Raw genomic sequence first — 19,817 nt, forward strand, 5'->3', positions numbered from 1 at the left:
AGCCAATAGTGATGAGAAGAACAAGTGTTGGTGGTGCAGTCGTAGAGTGGCCCCAGAGGCCACCTGAAAGGGCCTAGAGAAAGGGAACTGGGGAATTTGGACAATGTCGAGCAGAGGGAGGGATGTGAGTGCCCTGAGGTGAAGGCTGCAGCCTGCACTGTGTTCAGATAACAGCTAGGAGGCGGCAGGGTGAGTGCGGGAGAGCAAAAGGGTGAAGTTAGAGAGTTGACAGTTGTGGGACCTGGGGTCAGGCATAGGGCCTACAGGCTATGTTAAGGGGATCTTCTGTAAGATAAATAGGGCATCTTTGGTGCATTTTGAGCAGAGTTGATCTGACCTTGCCTTAAGAATATTCCTCTGATGGGTAGGTTGAGACTTGAGTAATAAATCCGTTTAAAGAGCCAGGCACAGGACCTAACCAGTGATCAACCAGGAGAGCCCCAGTCATGCTCCCTGGTGTTAGCGGTTAGCCCTCACTTCTTACCCTGGGTTTTATAGTATTTTACACAAAAACTGAGGGTAAGATGCTGCTATCTTCTGGGAAACAAATATTACAGTATTTTCAAGCCACTAGTCTTAGAATAAACCTTATAACTTTCTTAAGTTAATAGGCCCTTATTTTAAAAGCACTCTCTGAATACTACTCAGCAATACAAAGTAATGAACTATTGATTCATGTAACAATCTGGCTGGATCTCCAGAGAACTAGAAAATACTATATATATGTCATATATATATAAATATGTATAATAGAATTATAGAATATTATGTGAAACTTTTAACCTTGATTATTTCTGGGTGCTGGATTAGAAATTGGTTTACCAATTTAAGTGAGATATTTCTGTAATGTTCATGTTTTCTGTAATAAGATGAAAGATGTTTACAATGAGAAAAAAAATAAGATTGTTTAAATTAAAAAGGCAGGAGGGATATATAGTCCCCAAGCAAGCACAGTCACTGAGTTCTCTCTCAGATAGTGATAAATACCAGAAAGGGAGTGTAGCCCAGTCCTTCAGAAACAGGCTCAGGAGTGAGACGGCCTGTAAGAACCCCTAGATCCTCGGTCTGCTCTTGGCACAAAGGGGACAATACAAGTCCCCATTTCAATAGATTGCTGAGAAAATGGAGTTCACGTGTGAAGTGTTTATAACAGTGCCTGGTCACACACTAAGTGTTCAGTGAAGTGGAAATTACCCTTTGCTTCCTCTGGTTCTTTCCTGGGCAGCCCCTCATCTGAGAGAAGATGACAAGAGGAAGGAATTGTGACTGAAGCCATCCCCACTCCAGGGTAGATAGGCCCAGTGAAGGGGTCTCTGAGGCACAGTGAGTAATTCCACACAAGGAAGCCTGGGCAGACTGCTCTCATCCTACCGCTACCATTCCGCTCCTGCGTTCTTTCCTGGGAGGGAAAGAGGAGAGCTTATTTCCCTTGGGAATCAGTACCCCGACCCCAGGACCCAGCTGCCAACCTCACAGGCTAACACAGACTCCATCCCTCATGGTCGTCCACACCCGCCACCCCCCTTCACAGTCCCTGACTTCTGCCACCCATGATTAACCCAGGCCTTCCAGACGTCTCCATGGGCCCTCTGCCCCAGCCTTGGACAGGCAGAATCAGCCTAAACCACCAGGCACGAGCCAGTGATTGGACGGAGTCAGCCTCATTGACGCTGGGCAATGGGGGAGACGCACACGTTGTGGGTGTGTGGTGGTCGTGGGGCCCCTCACTCCAGAGTGGTTGTTCATAGGACTTGAGGGAACTGTGGAATTTGCTCAGGCTAAATTTGAATGAAGCTGTGTTTGGCATGCTGAAAGCAGAGCAGGGCTCTATATACCTGGTCTCCACCGCGAAGTGGGGCCGGGGACTAAAACGTTAAGATGGATGTGGAATGTTGTGTCCAGAAACCTCCCTTCCCGAGCTGGGCGCCCGAGATGGAAGCGAGGCTGAATCTCGGGTCAAAGTGACTTAGGTCCCCAGGCAAGGATCGGGTTTCCTTCTTAGTGATAGGATTTCAAACAGCTTGTGACGGGAGTGACCCGTTTCTCACTAAGAAAGCAGTTGTCAGTCACTCAGAAGGGGGCGTTCCGACAAGATCGCTTCCGTGTCGCACACTCCAGCCCCACGAATGGCCAGAGGCTTTGCTTTCTTAGACGGAGCTTATTTTTACATTCTCAAATGCAATCCACTCACGCCGGCATCTTCCCTTGTCCAAGGAGGAGAGGGACTTGCACCCCACTCCTCGCGGCGGAAAAGCGAGCTCAGAAGGCGCCTCTGGGCGGCTCTGACGCGGGGGCGCGTCCCCGAGGCTCCCCCTGCGCCCGGCGCCCTGCGCGCTCCCGCCTTCCTCCCTCCCGCCTCCCGCGCGGCTCCCGGGTTACCCGACTGGTTCCCAACGCGGAAGTGGGCAGTGTTTCTCCCTGTAGTGGCCGCTCCTGCCTCCTCTTTGGTCTCATAGCCTACGTTCTAGGCACTCTGACTTTCCGTTGGCCCTCAAAAAGCATCAAGGCCAGTGTCCCCGCGAGTTGTTTGCCCGAGCTGTTCCCTATGCCAGGAAAGATGTTTGCGTGGCTGGCGCCTCTCATCGTTCACTTTAGAGGATTCAGCTCAAATGCCACGTCCTGAGCTGACCACGTTACCCACTGCTGCCCAGGCACCCTAGCCGCTGCAGCACACGTTTTATTTTCTTCACAGCATGCATCCGGCTCGGAATGCTGGGCCTCAAAGGCCTTACAGGATTGGTCCTGGTGGGTGATGAGCTGGGCACAGTGAGCCACCCCCGTGGCTCCCTGCCACACTCGTCCCCCACCTTAGACAGTGGCTGCACTTTCAGCCAGGTGTCCTGGAGTCCCACTCTTGGAGTTCCTGCTGCAGCCTGTGGCCAGCCTTGGAGCCCTCCACTCCCCGGCTTACGTGTCCTGCTTCAAGGGCCCTAAGAAGATCAACGAACCTCATTTTTAGACCTCAGGGCCTAGGATGAGCTACGGAGGACCGAGAGGCAGGGTCCTCAGCTTCCTGACCCCAGCCCAGTCAGGGGACTGGAAGTCTGGGGGACCCGGAATCTAGGACACATCATACTTCCTCAGGATCTGGCACCACCCTGAGAAGTGGTTTGTAGCAATGCACCATTAGAGAGCTGGCTTGAAGTAACGCCATGACAGGTGGCTGCCCCATCAACCCAGACCCAGACTCAGATTGTGAGCCACTGCCTGGCAGGAACAGGGCAGACCTCTGCTGTGCCAGCCTGCTCCCATCCAGGGTCTCTGCGCAGAGCAGTGGCTGGGCTGAGTGTGCCTCAGCTCCTTCCCTGGGCTGTGGAGGTTGGCAAGAGGGGTGTGGCTGCAGGATGGACAGGCTGCCACGGTGGGACAGGCACTTCCCTAGCCCCACCCCAGGCACGCTGGGACCTTTCAAGTGAGGTGTTCCAGGAGTGGACTTTGGATATACTGAGGGCTCTAGATTTGCATGGATGGTTTTTGGTTATAAAATGCAATATGCAGGGCTTCTTGGGATGTAGCTCACAGGGGCTCTCATGGGGAAATTACCTAGGGTTGGGGCAGGGTCCATGGGTTAGTCTGGGGGTTATATAGGGTTTATGAGGGGGTGTCAGTGAAGGAATTGCTGCAGTTCCTGGGTTGGGTTGAGCGACGGAGAGCGCTCACTGAGTGAGGTAGTGTCTTAGTGGAGGGTGAGCCATTGGGGACCATTCTAGGTTACAAGATATCACGAGTACCTAGGTCATTGGGACTTCAGGGTCTCTAGGCAAGCTATAGAAATTGTAAGGTCCTTTGATAGAATATTTTCGTGTCTCACACAGTGCATGGATGAGGCAGGGGTCAGGAGACCAATTATCAGGAAGTTCTCAAAGTGGGGGGTATGCTAGGAGTGGGTCTCAGGACAGACACCAGACACGTGGCTACAGGAAGCATTAGCAATCTAGAAAGATCATCCCTCCTCCCAGCTGAGGGCCTGGGCTTTCCTGAGCAAGATGTCAGTGTCCCAGCACAGCCTGGTCATCCTCAAGCAGATCCACAGAGGGTCACAGCACCACAGGCAGGAAGAGTGAGACCGGTTTAATTTACAAATAAGCGTTGGACAGCCTCCTGATCAGAAGGGAGCCTAAAGGCTCACCTTTGGAGAGAAAGGCCATCATGGAGGGTCAGGCCCCCAAGTGGGGAGCCAGCAGCGTGGGAACTGGCGCCAGAGTGCTACAAAGTTGCTCCTGTGCTCAGCAGGTACTGGCAGAGCCTGCAGAGACAGTGGGGTCAGGTCCTCACAGACACGGTCATTACATAGATACCCCCCGCTCAGCATCAGTTGACCCCATGGCTGGGCTGGCTCAGGACAGTCCCACCTTACAAATGGCATAACATTTCTTAAATCTCAGATTATATGGCCACCCTGCCCAAGTGTCTGAAAGCCTCCCAAAGAAGCCCATCTCACCTGGAGTGATGAGTGGAGTGGCTTTCTCAGGTAAGGGGCTGAGAAAGGAACACATGAGATTAATATCCTTCAACCTCTGCCCTCCTCCACCAAGACTCCTAGTGCCCCCTCCCCGGGGGGCGTAACTCCTTGCTATTCTTCCATTGTCACTTTAAACAATACCAACGGTCAGAGCTTTCCCTGATTTGGAGCCTTTCAGGGTTGATTATCTGTGAATAACAAACCTCACTGTAGGCCCAGGGAGCAGCCAGGAGGCTGTCCTCTTTCCCTCTGTTGTAGTACTTTATCCCAAAATACTTCTGCTCAGCTGGAGGTGCACACAACAGGGGCCCTGACTCACCTTTGCTTCTGATTGTGCTTGCATTTACACTTGCCACCTGTGAGAGGAAGAGCTGGCCTGTGCAAAGAGCCCAAGGAACCTGGACCATCCCTCTTCCCACCCCACGCCCTGCCAATTCCACCACTCACTCAGGGCGAAGGCAAATCCAGCGACGCACAGGATCCCAGCAAAGATCATCCCGACCAGCTGCAGGCCTGCCCAGTCTAGGGGAGCACAGAGAGGGAGCTGGCGCCAGCCTGGCTCCACCTCACTCATTCAAAAGATATTTACAAGCACCGGCTTGTGCAGATGAACTTACATTCCAGGCAATGAGAAAGACAAGCCAGTAAATAAACACATCATATAATATCTGGTGGGAACAAGCCCCAGGAAGAAAAAACAAGCAGAAGAGCACAGAGAAAGAAGAGGGTGTGAAGGATCATCAAGGAAGCCCTTTCTGAAAAGTGGCATTTGAGCTGAGGCCTGGGGAAGATGAGGGGTATGTGGGGACATTGGAGGACAGTGCCAGGAGGAGGAAGAGGAAACCTTCGTAGGGGGCTGTGGGGCAGCAGGGAGCTGGTGTTGGGGAAGGGAAATAAGAGTCAGTGGAAGGAAGGAGATTAGGTGTGAGGTATCTGGGGGCCCAACAGCCCAGCACCTCTACCCGCTTCCCCAGAAGTCTTCCTAACTATCCTGTGGGCGCCTTCTCTCCCTGCTGGAATGAAGTTCTCCCAAAGACCATGTTGCATGCTGGCCTTTCATTCTTTCCATCAACCAAGCTGACTCCTTAATCCCCAGTCCCAGCCCCATCCTGCCCCTTCTTCCCCACCCCTTCAAGCCCTACTTTGTTTACACGGGGGCTCCACATCACCCCTCACCAACCTCTAGTAAAGAGGTCCAAGATAGGCAAGGGTAGGGGTTGGGGGCGTGAGGGATATCAGCTCTTACCATAGTAGAAGGGATCGTTTTTATCTGCAGGAAAGAAAACAAAAAAGAATAAGGGCCAGAACCAAGAGGCTGGATGTGAGGTCTTGGAGGGAAAATGTGGGGCAGTAGGGGCAGGGTAGTTTGAGGCCTCACCAGCAAACAGGTCACTGGCTTTCAAGACGGGCAGGCCTGGGTGGAAAAAGCAGAGGGATTGGGTGTTAATTCATGACACTGGTCTCAAAATGAGTCAGCAGGCAAGACCCCATCCCAGAGGGGCAAGGATGACTAGCCTTGTCATGAATGAGGGGGGCACCCTGGGGTCACTGGTTCCCTTCCTCATACCATCCCCAGGCCCAAAGAACCCTGAGATTTTGTCTCCCACCCCAAGGCCTGTGGTCCCCCACTCACAGCCCTTTCTGCTATTTCTCAGGCTTCCTGCTACTCTGTCTTGCACTGGAAATGGGATGGCATATTGGTATCTTTGTACCCTCTCCTGAGAAGCTTCCTACACAGACCCTGGCTAATGCTCTGCTTCCTGAAGAAATAGGGAATGCTTTTCTCTTCATGCCAACAGATGGTTACAGTTTTCCAAAGTTCAATTACTCAGGATAATTTTTGCAACATCCGCTTCCTACCTGTACTATTATTTCCTCAATCTTTCTTTTTAAATTCACAGTTTAAATGAAAACACATTTATTCAACATTAGGACCCCTTGGGGAGATGCTGCCCTGGTCTTCACTGCCTTGGTGGGCAGGTGAATGGCAGCAGGGTCACCTCTGGGATGACTCACCTGCCAGCGTCAAAAGGCCCCAGATCACTCTCTCCATGTCACAGCTTCAGGGCAGGGCTGCAGGGGAGGAGGTGCAGGCTGGGGTCAGGCAGCCCGACCTGCCCCAGGCTCACAGAGCCTAGTGGCGAGAGCAAGCCACCAATCCCAAGGGTGCACTTGCCTATGGGGCGGTCTTGGGAAAGTTACTAATTTTTGTTTCCGCATCTAGAGATGATAATAGAAATGCCTTGTGGAGTTATACCAGTTACGTGCGTAGAACAGTGGTTGCACATAGTTAAGTGAGGCTTGGTCAGACTCACCTGACCAGGTGAGCAGGGCTGCTGTTCTAACTCAGGCTTTGGTGCCTGCGTTCCTAACCCCTACACAAAGGGCCACAGTTGTCAGCCCCCAGGCTATCACTCCCAAAGGTCTGGGCCTGGGGCACTATCAGGCCGAATTCCAAGACAGGCTCCACAAAGTGTGCACCCAGGGCTGAGCAGCGCTGAGCATCAGAAGGCAGGGAGTGAGGGCGCTGCCTGCCACAGAAGGAGAGAGCCTCCCACCCCAGCCCCAGCCGAGGACCCTGCTCCAGGCAGCCCCAAATTCCACTCTCAGAGTACAGATTGCTATTGGCAGGAAACTGCCTGGTGGGACATTGTTCCCTTCTCCTTAAGATGGGAACTATCCATGTTCCAGTTTACTGGTCCCTGGGGTGGCTGTGTGGTTGAGCTTTCTGCATATTGTTAGCTGCAGGCAGGCATGGGGACTGTCAGTGTTTCATACTGATCCCATTGTTAATATCTACTAGACCCAACTGCCCCAAACTCTAATCCCTTCTCAAGCACTTAACAGCTGTGTGACTCAGTGGGTTATTTAACCTCTCTGTGCTTCAGCATCCTATAAAATGAGGATAATTATAATAATAGCAACCTCATAAAGTTATGATTGAATTAAATGATTTACTATATGTCAAACCTAAGAATAGTGCCTAACATATATTAAGCATTAAAATGTGTTATGGGGGCCGGCCGGTGGCACAGCGGTTAAGTGCGCACATTCACTTCTAGGCGGCCTGGGGTTTGCTGGTTCAGATCCCGGGTGCAGACATGGCACCACTTGGCAAAAGCCATGCTGTAGTAGGCGTCTCATGTATAAAGTAGAGGAAGATGGGCATGGATGTTAGCTCAGGGCCAGGCTTCCTCAGCAAAAAGAGGAGGATTGGCAGTAGTTAGCTCAGGGCTAATCTTCCTCAAAAAAAAAAGTGTTACAATAAATAAATACATAAATACATGGGTCTCATTGCCATAGAAAGGAGGGACTATTAACGTGCTGCTTCTGAAGGTGGGGGTTTGTCGTCTTTGAGCAGCCTCTGAAGTTGGCCCTCCGCTGGACTGGTCTGTCTCTCTCTACTCCTCCACCACCCTGGAACTCCTGGATCATGAGGGTCACAACTCCATTTTACATATTCTTTAGCCAAAGGCTGGCTTCTGTTTCCTCCAGCCCCCAACCCACCATCCATATGACAGTGGTTACAGGGCAGGCAGCCTCCAATCCTCAAAATCCCCAAACATGCACCCTGTTACTGAGAATACCCAGGCACCCACCTCCCCTTCTTCAGACTGGCACTCTGGGCCACCCTTCCGCCCCCATCCCCCCACCTAGGAGCCCTGAAGTCCTAGCAGACACTTGCTCACCTGAGAGCCAGTTCTCCTGAGCTTACCTGAGAGCCGGGTGCAGAGTGCAGGTCAGAGGAGGCTGCTGGGGCTGTGGTCAGCTTAGGTGGGTTCCGGCTTTTTAAACCCAGCAGCCCCGCCCAGAACAATACCATCAGGCTGGAGGGAACTGGTCAGACTCCTTGAGACTCCTGCAGCTCCCTCTCTCTCCCTGGTGTGCTCTTAAGGAGACAGCTCGCCCTGCCACACCCAGTGCAGAGTAGTGCTCCTGGTGACCTCAGGCCAGCTCAGAGGCTTAGGTGGTGGCAAGGAGAGGGATGGGCCAGGCCTCAGACCCTTCTCTCGAGGAGAAGGTGGACTTTCAGCTTCTTCAGCTCACCTAGATCCTAACAGAGGGGCCCTGAAGGGTGCTCAAGGGGGACGGGGTGTTTCTGGGTTCTTGTGCCAACAGTGGGGGTTCTAGCATTTCCGTGGCCGGGGTGGGGGGATCCTGGCAACAGGTGAGTCGAAGAGGAGTCAGGGACTGGCCTTGAGGCTCCATTTGCTCATTGGTCCCAGTGCTTTTCCTCAGACTGGGTGTTCATCGAAGGGGAGGGCTGGGGTCATTGGGCATCCCTCAGGATCACCCACTTAGCCCAGGGAGACTGACAGCAGGAATCACAAAGCACCCAGGCCCAGCCCGGGTCTTCCCCCTACTTCACACAGGTAGGGGGTGTGTCAGGAGGATGAGGAGCAGGTGGCCTCCCTCTGTGGACCCCCATGCCTATCTCATGCAGTGCTGGCCAAATTCTCTTCTTGCCCCTTCCCCTCCACATACCTTAGGCCTCTGCCCTTGGCCCCGGATGACCCCATCATCTCCATTCTGCTATCCCCTCTCCCCAGTCCCTCTCTTCACTGCTTCTCCCACTGGATGGCAACCAGCTGAAGGCAGGGATGATGCCTCCCTTATTCCCAATGCTCAGCCGTGGACACTAATAAATAGATTTTGATTGAATTATTGTTGGAGGAGGTAATCAAGAGGACACGACCGCTGATTGAACTTCAAGCTGTACCCAGGCAATTGGAGGCTGGCTCCTCGCCCCCTCCCCTGTCCTTACAATGTACTTTCTGCCTACCATTCTCACAGTGGGAACTGTTCCAAGGACATAGCCTTGAGAGAGTAAGGTGTTGTTGAGAACATCTGGACTGTGTACAGAGACCAAACCTAGTTAAGGCCTCTATATAAACTTTTAAGATTCTGGCAGGCAAATGCGGAAAACTACTCGTCTTGTGGCTGCCCAAGATATGCCTCATAAATAAGTTCCTTTGCTTATTAAATCTGCCACCTACCAATCTGGAGTGCTCTGCCTCTCTCTTCAGTCTCTCCTTGCCCTCTGTGTACAAGGGTCAGTTTGCAAACTAACCATTGTTGAGTCAGTGAGGACAAGAAGCCATCAGAGTCTCCCAGACAGACCAAGGAGTCAGGCGGCAGACCAAGACCGTGAAAGGCAGGGTGGGGAGATTCAGGTGAGTAGGAAGGGGAAGGGCATTCCTAGTGCCAACATGTTGCATCTCTGCATGAAAACCTTCTCCGGTGCTCCCTGCTTTCAAGATGCAGTTTCTGCACAGAGTTTAAGACCAGGGGCTCTGGGGCCAGAAGGAGCTGGATTTCAAGTCCAGCTCTGCTACTGGCTGATCTTAAATAGCTTTTTCATCATCCTGAGCTTCAGTTCCCTGTCCTGTAAAAGGGAATAAGGACAGGATTTACCCTTGAGGTTTGGAATGGAGGTGCTACTGGGCCACAGGGCTGCTTCATGGTCAGCCCTCAATATGTATTTGTGGAATGAATGCCTCCCAGACCCAATTTGAGGAAAGTTTGTTAACCTCAAGATTCAGGAGAAACATTACTAGCACATACTTTGGAGTCAAATCCAGGCTCTATTAGTTACTTGCTATGTGCACTTGAGCAATGGGACTTACCTTCTTCCTGCCTGTTTGCTCATCCATAAATGGGAACCATGACCGAGTCTAACTTTGAATGTTTGTGGTGATGATGACATCTGATTATGCTACTCAGTTCACTTGTGTTGTAGCTGGGAATGGCCCTGATATACACACAGTGAGATCTGCAGCATTCGAGAAAGGGGGTTACCATTAGAGAGACCCCCCCCATGGGGTAACTGCATTCCGGAGAGGAGAAAGGTCTTGCTCAAGGTCACACTGTGCCTGGATAGCAGAGTGGGGACTCAGCCCAAGTTTTCAGACTCCTCACCTGAGTTCTTCTGCCCTGTCAGGCTATTGTGGGGAATAAGCAGCAAGTAAGCAGGCACTTGTAGCAAGGGGACCTTTTAGGTCCCAAGTGCCATCTTTGCTTTGGAAAGTCTCCAGGAAGTATGGAAAGGACCTCAGATCCACCTCTCTAGAAGGCGCTAGTGCTTTTGCCCCGCCTTGCAGCTTCTGCCCTCTTCAGAGATCCACCATTCCCATCCCTATCAGCCTTAGGTAATATCACCTTTAACAGGTAGAAAGAACTTCATCTGAGCCAGGTGGTATTGATATTGGTCCAAGGTAGGGGATAGGTTGAGCCTGGGGCAGAACCAGGGACAGGGAGCCCAGCTTCCTGTGTGTAACTTCTGCAAGCACAACGGTAAGTCACCACCTCATCTCCTCTTATTGCCAAAGTTGGCTGTATGTGTATGGGCACCATGCTTGAGTACTGTGTCTGTCCTCTCTGAGAGGCCCCAAAGGCTGGCCACACACTCAGTGGCTAGCAGCAATGCCTTCTACACTGGAAGTGATGCAGTGTCAGTTCCCAGGTTAATGAATTTATCTTCTTAGGTATTAAACTGAATACTTATAAATGGTCATGGGTGTAGAAAACTTTAGGACCTTTGTATATTAAGAAGTATTTAATAAACTGTCCTTTTATTCCTTATGAGTTTTTAGGAGGAACAATTGCTCTCTCAAGGTGTGATTCCTGAGGAGCTGGACTGGCAGTGAAGGCCGTTTGCAGGAAGTCACTTTCAAGGAGGGCTGGCCACTTACCCTGCTTCTTGGACATAATTTCTCAACAGAACCCCTAAAGCCACCTATTTGGGTCTGATTTCTTACCTACCAAATGAGAGAGCTGGGTAAGAGGCACTGAGACCTACAGGGAAATCAAACCCCAGGTGATGAAAGCCTGGGAGGAGTGGGTGACAACAGAGCCAGGCTGTTGGGTGGGTGCAGATGGGAGCCTGGAGGTATCAAAAGAAGAGAGAGAGAAAACTGCAAGATCCAGCTCTGAACTCTTTCTTCCCTTTCTGGACTCAGTACTGCAAAGGGTACAAAGGACCTTGTGTGGAAGGAGGGAAGTCTGTTGCCAAGAGTGGCTGCCTGAAAACCAGCACCCACACCCAAGACTCCCTCTTCTGCTCACATCAGTCACTGCCACAGCTCCTTGCACTCTCAAACTGTGCTTTCCCCTTTCTCCAAGCATTACCTATTGCTCTGTGATGAACATAGATGCATCCTCAAAACCATTAATTTCCCTGAGGAAAGGTGATAATACAGGAGTTATCTAAGACTGACTGGAGGTAAACTAAGAGGGAGGTGGCTAGTATCTTGCCCGGCCTATAGCGGGAGCATACATGGTTTTTTCCTATCTTGTAAGATGGGCTGAATGTCACAGACATCAGTAGAAGGCTGAGATTGCCTATTTTGAGGGCTCTAGTAGAGGAAGGGAAATACTTCGTGAGAGAACCAGAGGAAGAGCAGAGAGAACATGTCTTTTGAGGCCTCTCCCAGGTTTCTAGGGTGTCTTATCCGATGAGAAACACTGAACCCCCACCTGAACCCACTTCCTGTGCTGCCCCCTCAGGAGTCCCCTGCTGTCGTCCTCTCTCTGCATATTCCTCAAGTCCCCCTACGTGTGCTCAGGGTCTTGAGGCCATAGAGCTGGGGCTCACTCCCCTTGAGGACCGGGGAAGGACGGCAGCCTGACCCTGCTCGCCTGCCTGTCTGTGAGAGCAGGAGGTGAGCTCGTGCACGACAGGGGCAAGGACGACCATCTGAAGGTTGGTAGCAGTCTGAGGACGAAGGGCTCACTTTCCCGGAACTCGGCCTCGGCTGACTTCCGCGCGTTGCGCGTTGGGGAGATGCAGGGAGAAGCCTTTCGCGCTGCGGGATCTAAGAGCCTTCTGGACCAGGGGATACGGAAACGAGGTGGGGGACTCAAGAAGGGGAAGTGAGACTCTGGAGCAGCCACTCCCCTCGGGAGTCTGGAGTGAAGGCCTGCTCCCTTTTGCCAATTCCATCCGCCTCTAGGAAGCCCCTTACAAGAGGCCATTCATGACCTTACCTAACCTCCACACCTGATGCAAGGGGCCAAGAAACAGCCAATCGGAGCAGGACTGTGGTGGCTTCCAGCCAATCAGTGCCAAGAGACCGCCGTAGAGGCGGGACCGTGGGTGAACCGCCGTCGAAGCGAGGCCTAGGCAGTGTGGGCAGGGCTTTCCCGTCGCGAAGCAGTCCCGCCCCTCTTCGCGCGGATTGGCTGTGCCGGTTCACCCGAGTGCCGGTCAAGCAGCCGCTCCTCGCGCTCCTCTGCGGCTTCCTGTAACAATCGGGTCTCCGGTTAACTTGTTGCCGGAGTCTTTGTCCATCCGTTCGTCCGATCGGGCCGCCGTGATGATCAGGGTCTTCTGGAGGTCGTGGTCCTCAGTAACTGGGACCTGAGAGGCTGTGAGGGATAGCTGAGGTGAAGGGACAGCACAGCGGTGAGCTCAGAGCAGGCCAAAGCGGAGGGGGCGAGCGAGCCGGCGGAGGGGCGGCCCCAGAACGGGCAGGTGGAGGCGGGCCGCGTAGGGTGAGGCCAGAAAGCCGGCAGGGGACCTTGGACCCTGGGAGGGCTTCCAGCAGGGGAGAGACATTGTTAGAGGTGCATCTGAGAACGTCCTTCGAAGGGTCAGACCCTGTGCAAGAGGAGAGAAGCCAAAAGGGTTTACAGAACTGAGATGCCGGGTGACGTCCCTTCTCACCCACCCTTCTTCATTCCGCTCTATTACAGCCCAGTAATGCTTTCCGCCCACCCCACAGCTCCCTTAGCACCCTTGACCCGCTACTGCTCACCTCCCTCATCATCCAGACTTTTCAGCCCTCAACTCGACCCTATCCTTGAAGTCTCTCTTGGGCACATCTCCCTTAATTTCCTACAGGCACTTCACAGTAAACAACTTCTAAGATAAACCTTCCCGTTGTCTCACCCCATCCCCTCACCTGTCTCTGTTGCAGAGTTCCCCATCTTAGGCCACTCCTTTATCCACCTGGTCACACAGGCCCCCACTAAGCACATCATATTGAGGTTATCTGTTGATGTGTGTCTCACCCTCAGGCTATGACCCCCTCAAGGGCACTAGCACTCCTCTCTCTGGGTGACAGCAGCTTCATCCACAGTGGCAGCAGCCTTAGTGCTGGACATCTGGAGGCCTGTCTTCCAGCATACTCCACGTGTTCACTCATGTCATCCTCATAACAACCTCTCCAGGGAGGACTCTGATCGCCCAATTTCAGGAAAATGAGGGGAAAAGAGATTAAGGGGCACCTGGCCACACAGCCGGAAGGGGCTGCCTGGCCCCAGAGCCGACTCTTCACCACCTGTGCATGTGATTTATTTTTAATGTGATTTTAAAACAGATTTATTGAGATATGATTCATGTACCATACAATTCTCCCATTTAAAGTGTACAATTCAATAGTTTTTAGTATGTTCACAGTTTGTACACATTTTAAAAATATGTATTTCTCTTTGGTGTGCATGCTTGTGTGTGTAATTTTTGTGTAAATGATAATATTTATTTTGTGTCAATAAAAGTGTATATTTTATTTTCACTAGGGTGCCAATTGTTGAAATGTACTATGTGTACCATGCTTTTTTAATTTAATAAGTTAAATCTGATTTTACAACTTTCAAAGTATTTTCATTTTAATATAATTACTTGATCTTTATTTACTAATTCAACACATATTTTGAATCTCACTACGATTCCAGCACTTTTCCAGGAACTGGGGGTTCTGAACCCGGCAATGCAAAGCTCCTGCCTTGAATGCTTAACATCACGATGGGGACAATGAGTAGGAACAAGAAATAAATGATGTAATATTTCAAGTATTGACTGACTGACACATGAAGTGGCCTAGATGTAGAGAGTCATGGGGTAGTGAGATAGCTTTCTTAGATTGGGGGGGTCAGAGTTGGTCCATGACAGAAACATAAGTTTAAAACATTTGTATGCCACAGTCATAAATTCCCCCCTGCCATTTCTTCCCCAGTTAAACTGAGCTGATGAAGTCAAATACATACCCAGATTTTAGATTAGAGCATAATTTATAAAAAGGATTTCTTTTCTAGAACCAGTGGCTCTCATTCCACGAAATGTCTCTCCATCAAACTTGTTTATCTACATCTTTATACATGTTAGCTATAATAAGATTAAGTGTCTGATAAGGAGAATTACTTATTTGGCAGTAATAGAAAAAAAGAATGTTTTTCCTGGCACTGATGTTAAAGTTGAAAGACTGAAAATAGTGGCTCAAGAGACCAAAGGCGCTATGATTGGAAAGGGTCTACTTTTAAACCACTCTTAAGTTCTGCGTTGGTTAGCATAGAATGTGACTACGGATGTCAGTAGTTTCTAGAAACTTGTCTGTTAAAGACTGCATTGAACTTGTGGCCACCTGAAATCTGGATTCAAATGCATCAAAGCTGGACAAAATCTTTGTTGTCACCAGCAGTAGCTAATTGAAAAACCCTGCAACATTTTGCAGTCATTTGTTATGCAGTTTTACCAGTAAACAAAGGGAGCTAGTGTTATGTTCTATTCCATTCAGACTACAAAACAGAATAACAAGTACTTCCAAGCAGTGCTTACCAAACTAAAAAGAACTATTGAAGTTTAGTAAACAATGGGGGAAAATCATATTAAGAATATTGAGTAGCAGTTTTAACTTTTTTCCTGTAAAATTAAAATATCTTGTAGTTTGATGAAGTCTAGAAAGCTATACTTTGCCTTCAAGTTCTTAATACACTAGTAAAATATTAATCTATTAACTTATCGTGATCAACCTTGGGATTTTCCACAGCAAGGGTCTGAAGCCATCCCCTCGACCACAAAGCACTTGGAGAGCCAGTTTTGCCGCTAGAGATGGGTGGAGTTTGTTGTATTTCACTTTTTCATCATGGTGACTATGACCTTCTAGGCTCCTAAGGTTGGGCCGACTGGGGTGCTCGGGTCTCCTTTCCCTTTCTAATTGGTACACCGGCCTTCGAAAACAACCCGCAGTGCTCCTGAAAGCTGAAGTTGTGCAAACATGGCGCCCAGCAGCGATGCCCCACGTGTGTCCCTCAGAGCAGACGCCTCTGCCCCAGAAGACCGGCACGGGCACATCCCGGAAGTGGGAGCTGAAGCCGGCCCATGCCGGAAGTTCTAAAAAAAGAACAGGAAATTATGAACATACCAAGTTTGTTTGAAAGTTCATATTTATTTAGAATGACAAAGCAAAACAATTGAAAAAGTAAATTTTAAAATTAATTGCCTATCAAAATATTAATGTTACTGGTAACAACTGCATAATCATAGCCACTGCTTCATATGATAGTGATTTAGAATATTTTAAATTAGAATACGTAAAAGTAGAGTAATTTCTATGAGAAAGGACAGAAGACAACAATCTTCTAGCGTGACTGACTCAGTCTTTTAAAAACATTTTACTCATAGTTTAGAAAACTTGCTTTCAGCTTCACAATTTACTATTGCTAAACTCTTGTAAAAGTTTTGCGTGTTGCCAAGTTTGGGCAAACCTCTATAGATTGTTTTTCATATAGCAGCAGCAAGATTTCAGGGTGTTTCGCCTTTTCCTGTGCAGTGCCCAGTCTGAAATATTCTTTGAATTGACGACATTCATTAACCACACTGCTGCCACTAAACCTCCAGAGGCCTTGAAAGGGGCCTCAGGAGCGTGTGGGAGCGGGGGCGGGCGTGATGCGGGCCTCGAGCGTGGGGAGGCGGTATGTGTGGAGCCCGGATAGAGACTGTGTGTATGTTGGGGGGGGGTGGGTCTGGCTGTGTGTGGGGGGGTAGTCCAGTGGTGGGGAGGGGACCTGGGTGTGGGGGAACAGATGTAGGAGAGGTTCCGAAGCGTGTGGAGTGGCCAGACCTTGGGAGGATCAGAGGTGGGGCTAGGCCGTGGGGGAAGGTGCTTGGGCTAGTGTTGGGGAGGGGCCTTGGAACGGGGTCGGAACACTGAGGCATAGGCTCTGGCCTGGGCGTGGGAGGGGCGTCAGGCGACTGGGAGGGGCCTCAGGGTTGTAGGGGGAAGGGGAGGCCTGTGGAGAGAGCTCAGATCTGGGGCAGGCAGATGTTGGGGAGGCTCCCTTGAGCGTGGCGAGTAACTAGAATTGGGGGGCCGGAACTTTGAGGCGTTTTGGCCGTAGGAGGTAGCAAGAGCGGGGCGGGGCGGGGCGTGTCTGGCCTGGGAGGGGTGGGGGCCGGGATCTGAGCGCCTGAGAGGGATCTGGCCGTGGAGGGACGTCTGACGCTGGGGGGAGGCCCAGGCTTGGGTGAGGCTGGGGCTTGGTACCCCAAGCTTAAGCTTCATTAGCTTTAGTAGTGCAGAAATGTTCCCACCAGGAACCATTTATCTGAGTTCAACACTGTATATGTAGTAAGACTATAAATGAAAATACTGGAATAGATAATTTAAAAAGTAAGTGCACACTTCAGACTAGGGTTACCTCTGAAAGGTGGAGTGTATGCAGGAAGGCTTCACCTGTCTCAATAACAATGGGTCTGTCAAACTGGCCCGGTGCCACCTGCTCACTTTATTGTGCTTTATGTTGTGCAAGAAAATAACCAGAGCACCGTTAGCATAATTAAGACTCTTCTCGAAAGCCTGGCAGGAGGAGGTTCTGAAGGAGCAAAGGATTGCTAATTTGAGGAAGGCCTTGCAGGTGTTTTATGGGAGTGGTACAGCTGGTTTCTGAAATGAGAATAGAGGGGTTATTCTGAGGGTGGGCAGCCTGGACTTTATGAGGAATGGGGGGAGTGTTCTGAGGATCAGCAGCCATAGGCTGGGCAGGCCATATTTATGGAGAGGGCTGAAGAGAAAGAGGTAGGGGCTAAGTGGTGCAGAGAGGTGAGGAGGCACACCTGAGGGGGCAGGACATTTGAAAGCGACAGTGCCTGTGTCTCACACCTCAAGTCCTTCAGGGTCTCTTACAACATTTAATTAGATACTCACAACCTATGAGTTTAGAGTCGTTGTGCCCATTTACAGATGAGAAACTGAAGTTTGGAGAGATTATTTGAATTCCCCAGGGCCAATCTGACTCCAAAGTCCCTGGTCTTAACTGTTTTCAGTAGCACACTTCATAACATTAACTCATTGAACCCCCACAACGCCACTATGAAGTTGACCCTATCAATATTCTATTTTATATTCGGGGGAGTGGAGGCATGGAGAGCCAGATGGTAAGTGGTGAGACCAGAATTTTAATCCAGGAGGTCAGGTGGCATAATCTAGGCCTCTCGGCCATAGACAGTGGCAGTGTGTGTTGAAGGTACCTGAATGTGGCCTGAAGGTGAGATAGTATGGGGGAGGCTAAGAGGAGAATGCTGGAGAATGGCGCATTGAACACAGAGGTCACGTTTCCTACCTTCCCAAGTCCATCTACTGTTAACTCACCCCCGCCTCCAGGAGCCTGCTACGTGCTAGCAAGGAGGCAGTGATGGTTCTGCTAATGAAGCAGAGAGCTGAGCAGACTGCACAAGGAGGATGAGGCCCCGGGGCTGTCCATGATAGGTTAGAACAGGTTGTTCATGAGCCAGGCAGAGGTCTTCAGTGAAACCCAGGAAAGATGACTGGGCCCTCCAAATTTACAGCTCATTATCAGCCTCGGTGGAACAGAGACAGTTGGGAAGAAACCCAGTCAGTTTTGTTTTCTCCCAGACAAGTCCTGTAGAAGTTTTCATGTACATGAAAATATACATTGTGTAAATGAAGGAGAACAGGTGCATGCACTCACCAGGAGAAACAGAAGGGTTAAAGAGAATGGCAGCCAGGTTTGGGAAGCTGTAAAGCTGGACCTACTGCAGCAGAGGCAGCCCCTGGCCTGTCCTGGGGAAAGCCCTGAAATAAGCTGATTTGTGCCAATGAATCCCAGAAAGGACTAGGAGTTAGAGCGCCCAGGACCTTCGGAAGGTGGGTGTTCATGAGGGGATGGAGGACTGCCCGGAAGTCCACGGGAACAGCAGGGGTTAGGGCTCTTCCTGTTGGAGGATCCTCCCAATCAGCCCTTAGCCTTCTGTGTGTCTCAGCGTCTCTGAATCCCTCCGTGTCGCTTTCTGGGTTTTTCTCTCTCTCTGTCTCTGAGTTGTTTGCATCTTTATTTCTGTATCTTTGCTATATCCAGATGTCTCTCAGTGTCTCCCTGCATTTGCTTATCTCTCTGAAATTTCCGTGTATCTCCCTCCAGGCCCAGCAACTCCCTCTTTGGGCCATGGTCCCACCAGGCACAAAACCAGTGGTTAGCTCATCATTTTACCCACTCGGGGCCCTTTCCCGGGCCTGGCCTCTGAGTCAGGCAAATAAGGGTGCAGGATCCCAAGGCAGTTTTCATTTGTGGGAGACAGAGTGGAGCCCACCCAAGGTCTCCACAAGGTGGCAGTCAAGGACTACTTCAGCACATTCCTTCCCCACCTGCCGCTCTGCCAGCTGAGACACTCCCAGGGTAGCGGGAAGAGATTTTGAGTGTCAGCAAATTTGTTCAAACTTGAAGTTTTCTTTAAAAATCAGGACTAGCCCATTACTTCTCATTACGTTTAAAAGGTTTGTAGAGTTAGTAGTGTGCCAGCTGTTTCTTGTTGGGCCTTGGTTTCCTCCACTCTTACTTGGGGATAATAGAATAATCTACGTCTGGGAGGTAGTTTGCAGTGAGATCACCTGGCGCATAATTGTGCTCAATGCCTTTTGAATACTATTACCATCCATCACATCCTCGTATTTCTCACCCATTCTCACCACTGGCTGGTACTACCCCCGTGGGCCAGTGTTGCCACTGGTGCCATCGGCACACGACTGGACAGGGCCATCCTTGGCTTGACCTGGCTGGAGCTTTTGGTGGAAAAACTTGTCCTCATAGTGTTCGGGTGCCTTAACAACTATACTTAATTAGCCATCTGAATTGTATATACATATGTAATCACTGTATGCATCTTATCTATCAAGAAATGTGAAAACAAATTTTATGTAGTGTCCATTTAAACATTTATCTAACCACTTGATGTCTGCAACTGCCTACCTTTACCAATTTACAGAGATAAATGTGTATATTTGCATATCTGTACCATTTCTCCACTTAGAATTTTAGCACTATTCTATACCCTCTCTTCATTTTTTCAATATTTATGTAACCGCTATATCTAACTGTTCTACATATTTATGTGTAATTTTTATTAAACAATTCTACATTTCTATCTCTAGGAAGATAGATGTCTAATACATTTCTTCCATAGATGGCACATCAGATTCCCTCTGTGCCTTATAGAATGTTTTGTACACCACTTGCTTCATGTCACTGGCATGTGTGTACCTTGCCTCTGTTCTTCATGAGGACGTTTTCCACACAGGCTGCTGGTTTTGGTCATTATGAGCAGCAGTCTTCTGACAGGGAC

General features: G+C 50.1%; 1 protein-coding gene and 1 long non-coding RNA gene across 3 annotated transcripts; one reads left to right on the forward strand and one right to left on the reverse strand.

Moving 5' to 3' along the window:
- The first annotated feature begins 1,223 nt into the window (after window positions 1-1,223).
- Window positions 1,224-5,499, forward strand: LOC139074882 (uncharacterized). The gene is made up of 2 exons (XR_011524766.1): window positions 1,224-1,323; window positions 4,386-5,499. It is a non-coding gene; the product is annotated as an uncharacterized lncRNA (long non-coding RNA).
- Window positions 4,057-9,781, reverse strand: FXYD4 (FXYD domain containing ion transport regulator 4). Of its 2 annotated transcripts, none has more exons than XM_008519607.2 (8): window positions 8,178-9,781; window positions 6,479-6,535; window positions 5,841-5,876; window positions 5,709-5,732; window positions 4,910-4,984; window positions 4,782-4,818; window positions 4,442-4,479; window positions 4,057-4,246 (listed from the first exon to the last, which is right to left on the reverse strand). In XM_008519607.2, the coding sequence occupies exons 2-8, from the start codon at window positions 6,513-6,515 to the stop codon at window positions 4,227-4,229; spliced, it is 267 nt and encodes an 88-aa protein (XP_008517829.1). In that variant the 5' UTR covers window positions 6,516-6,535; window positions 8,178-9,781; the 3' UTR covers window positions 4,057-4,226. The 2 variants fall into 2 exon arrangements, with proteins under 2 accessions (XP_008517829.1, XP_070424130.1); XM_070568029.1 differs by lacking the exon at window positions 8,178-9,781 and adding an exon at window positions 6,639-6,682.
- Window positions 9,782-19,817: the final 10,036 nt, after the last annotated feature.

This window comes from Equus przewalskii, chromosome 1 (genome assembly GCF_037783145.1).
Source record: "Equus przewalskii isolate Varuska chromosome 1, EquPr2, whole genome shotgun sequence".
NCBI lineage: Eukaryota > Metazoa > Chordata > Mammalia > Perissodactyla > Equidae > Equus > Equus przewalskii.